Source organism: Trametes versicolor (assembly GCF_000271585.1).
Source record: "Trametes versicolor FP-101664 SS1 unplaced genomic scaffold TRAVEscaffold_235, whole genome shotgun sequence".
In the NCBI taxonomy this organism is placed as follows: domain Eukaryota; kingdom Fungi; phylum Basidiomycota; class Agaricomycetes; order Polyporales; family Polyporaceae; genus Trametes; species Trametes versicolor.
The window spans coordinates 1-2,249 of NW_007360555.1; the positions used below are offsets into that span (position 1 = coordinate 1).

The 2,249-nt window shown below is 58.1% G+C and overlaps 2 protein-coding genes across 2 annotated transcripts; one reads left to right on the forward strand and one right to left on the reverse strand.

The window, feature by feature from the left end:
• Positions 1-811: 811 nt before the first annotated feature.
• On the reverse strand, positions 812-1,048 carry TRAVEDRAFT_54847 (uncharacterized protein; the record flags this gene model as incomplete). The annotated part of the gene is made up of 2 exons (XM_008047775.1): positions 812-838; positions 899-1,048. The coding sequence occupies 2 exons, from the start codon at positions 1,046-1,048 to the stop codon at positions 812-814; spliced, it is 177 nt and encodes a 58-aa protein (XP_008045966.1).
• Positions 1,049-1,195: 147 nt separating this feature from the next.
• On the forward strand, positions 1,196-2,140 carry TRAVEDRAFT_137882 (DNase I-like protein; the record flags this gene model as incomplete). The annotated part of the gene is made up of 1 exon (XM_008047776.1): positions 1,196-2,140. A coding segment is annotated over one exon (945 nt), but the record flags the coding sequence as incomplete, so codon positions are not given.
• Positions 2,141-2,249: the final 109 nt, after the last annotated feature.

Consider the following 2,249-nt stretch of genomic DNA (forward strand, 5'->3'; position numbering starts at 1 on the left):
ACGCGCCCGAATCTGAAGAAGGGTGTGCCCGTGCTGCTCACCACCGTACACGAGAATGAGCGTGCATAGACTACAAGAAACGCATGGCGATGTGCCCTAACGCCGCCCCTCAGCGAGGCGGACTTAAGAACAACACGCGTTGAATGAGCGCCGCCGAACGAGCCCAGCGTCCTGCGAGAGTGCGGCGAATGCCTGCCTGTGAGCGATACGCATGATGAGCGCTTCCCCGTGATCACCTGCATGCTGCGAACTCGGCAAGCACATGAGCGTGCGACGGGGCGCAGACCCCCGCCTCTCTCAATGCTCAATGCGCCACACTGCGAATGAATGGCTGGGACTCTGACTAGCATGACTGCGTCTGATCTAGACTGGCCCGCTGCCCTAACTGGGCGAACGCTGGAACGACGACTGAGGAAACCCAATGAAGGAAGCGATATCCCAAGGAGCTGAACTGGAACCTGGCACACGTCTCTGGAAAGTGAGTGGATAGTGACCGCCCCATTCACACGCGGAACACGCAGTGCAGAACGGGATCCGCACCCGCCACCCTGCTGTGCGTGAAGGTCCCCCTGGCGCCCAAATATACTGGCTCTTGAGCGCAGGAAAGCCCAGGGGCCAACACCCCAACGGCGGCCTATTTAGGCCACGACGTGCCGTGCTGAGAAGCTGAAGCCAGCTGTGCTGAACCGCTGCGGAAGGAAGCGGGAATGCACCAAGTGCATAGTCGACCGCGGAGGCCGGGATATGCCTCCTGACCGTCCGCCTTGGCTGAAACGAGACGGGACAGCTACCAGCCACGAACAACAATGAATCACCAGACACAATCATACAGGATATTCTACCGGCAAATGGTCAGAGCCTCGACGCTGCTGGAGGTGCGAGGGACCCACCTGCCAACCACGGCACCGAGGATGGCGGCGGCGAACACGGCGGCAGTGCCGTGGGGGGAAGGAGACACCTGATGGCTGCGGGGGAGCAACCCCGGGCCCGAGTGACTGAGGACACTGGGGATGAGCCCCTGCGGCCGGACGGTCCCCCTGCGGCGCATGGGTCGGGGGGGGCCTTGGATGCGGTGAACCGAGTACAGACACAGAGTGGTGCCCGTAAGCCACGTTCGAAGGCCCGAATTAAGATAGCCTCGCTCAACATGCGTGGCTTTGGTGTGGAGAGTAGCCTAGATGGATCGAGCAAATGGATGCTTGTCAACCAACTAGTCCGAGACCAGAAGATCGCAATTCTTGCACTCCAAGAAACGCACCTAGATGACAGGCGTGCCAATTTGCTCAAAGGTGTCTTTGAGCGCAATATGGACATCATGTACTCGCCAGACCCCGTTAATGCGACTGGGGCACGGGGTGTTGCCACCGTGGTAAACAAAAGAATCCTGAAAGACTGCTCCCCGACAGTACGTATAATAGTGCCGGGGAGGGCGATCCTGACCACTGTGCGGTGGGCCGCGGACCGTACACTTAAAATCCTAAACGTATATGCCCCGAACGAGGCCGCAGCAAATGCCAACTTCTGGAAGACCATTGAGGATGCAAACCTGGGAAGAATAGACATACTGCTGGGGGATTGTAATGTAGTTGAAGATAGGGCGGACAGGCTTCCACCCCGAGAGGACCCAGAAGCACCGCGGGAAGCCCTGCAAGCCCTATGCGCCAAACACACACTTCTTGATGGATGGAGACCTGCCCACCCCCTGGAAAAGGGCTTCACGTACCTCCAGGAAAGTACCTCAGCCCAGTCAAGGCTGGACAGAATATATGTCCGCCGTGCAATGGCCCGAGACTGCTCGGACTGGAGCATCGTAGAGCCAGGGATACCAACTGACCACCTGATGGTGGTGGTGGCAGTGGAGAATTACAAAGCACCCTTTATAGGGAAAGGCCGCTGGGTCATGCAACCGCATCTCCTGGAGGATGAGGATATGAAGAAGACAATGATAACGCTCGGAGCTGAACTGGTCCGTGACATCAACGGCCTGACCGCCAGGACACCAGAACGGAACCCGCAAACGCTATACGCAAACTTTAAACACAAGCTGATCCAGGCGGCGCGAACACGTGCCAAAGAGAAGATCCCTAAAATGCAGAAAAGGATGGAGAGGCTGAGGAGTGATCTTAGAGAAACCCTCCAGCAGCCCCACAGCGAGGGCCCTCAGCAACCTGAGGAGCTCTCCCCTGATCGGATGCAAAGAGCTGCTATCCTGCAGGACCGCCTGATAAAGCTTGAGCAGAAGCGCTTTG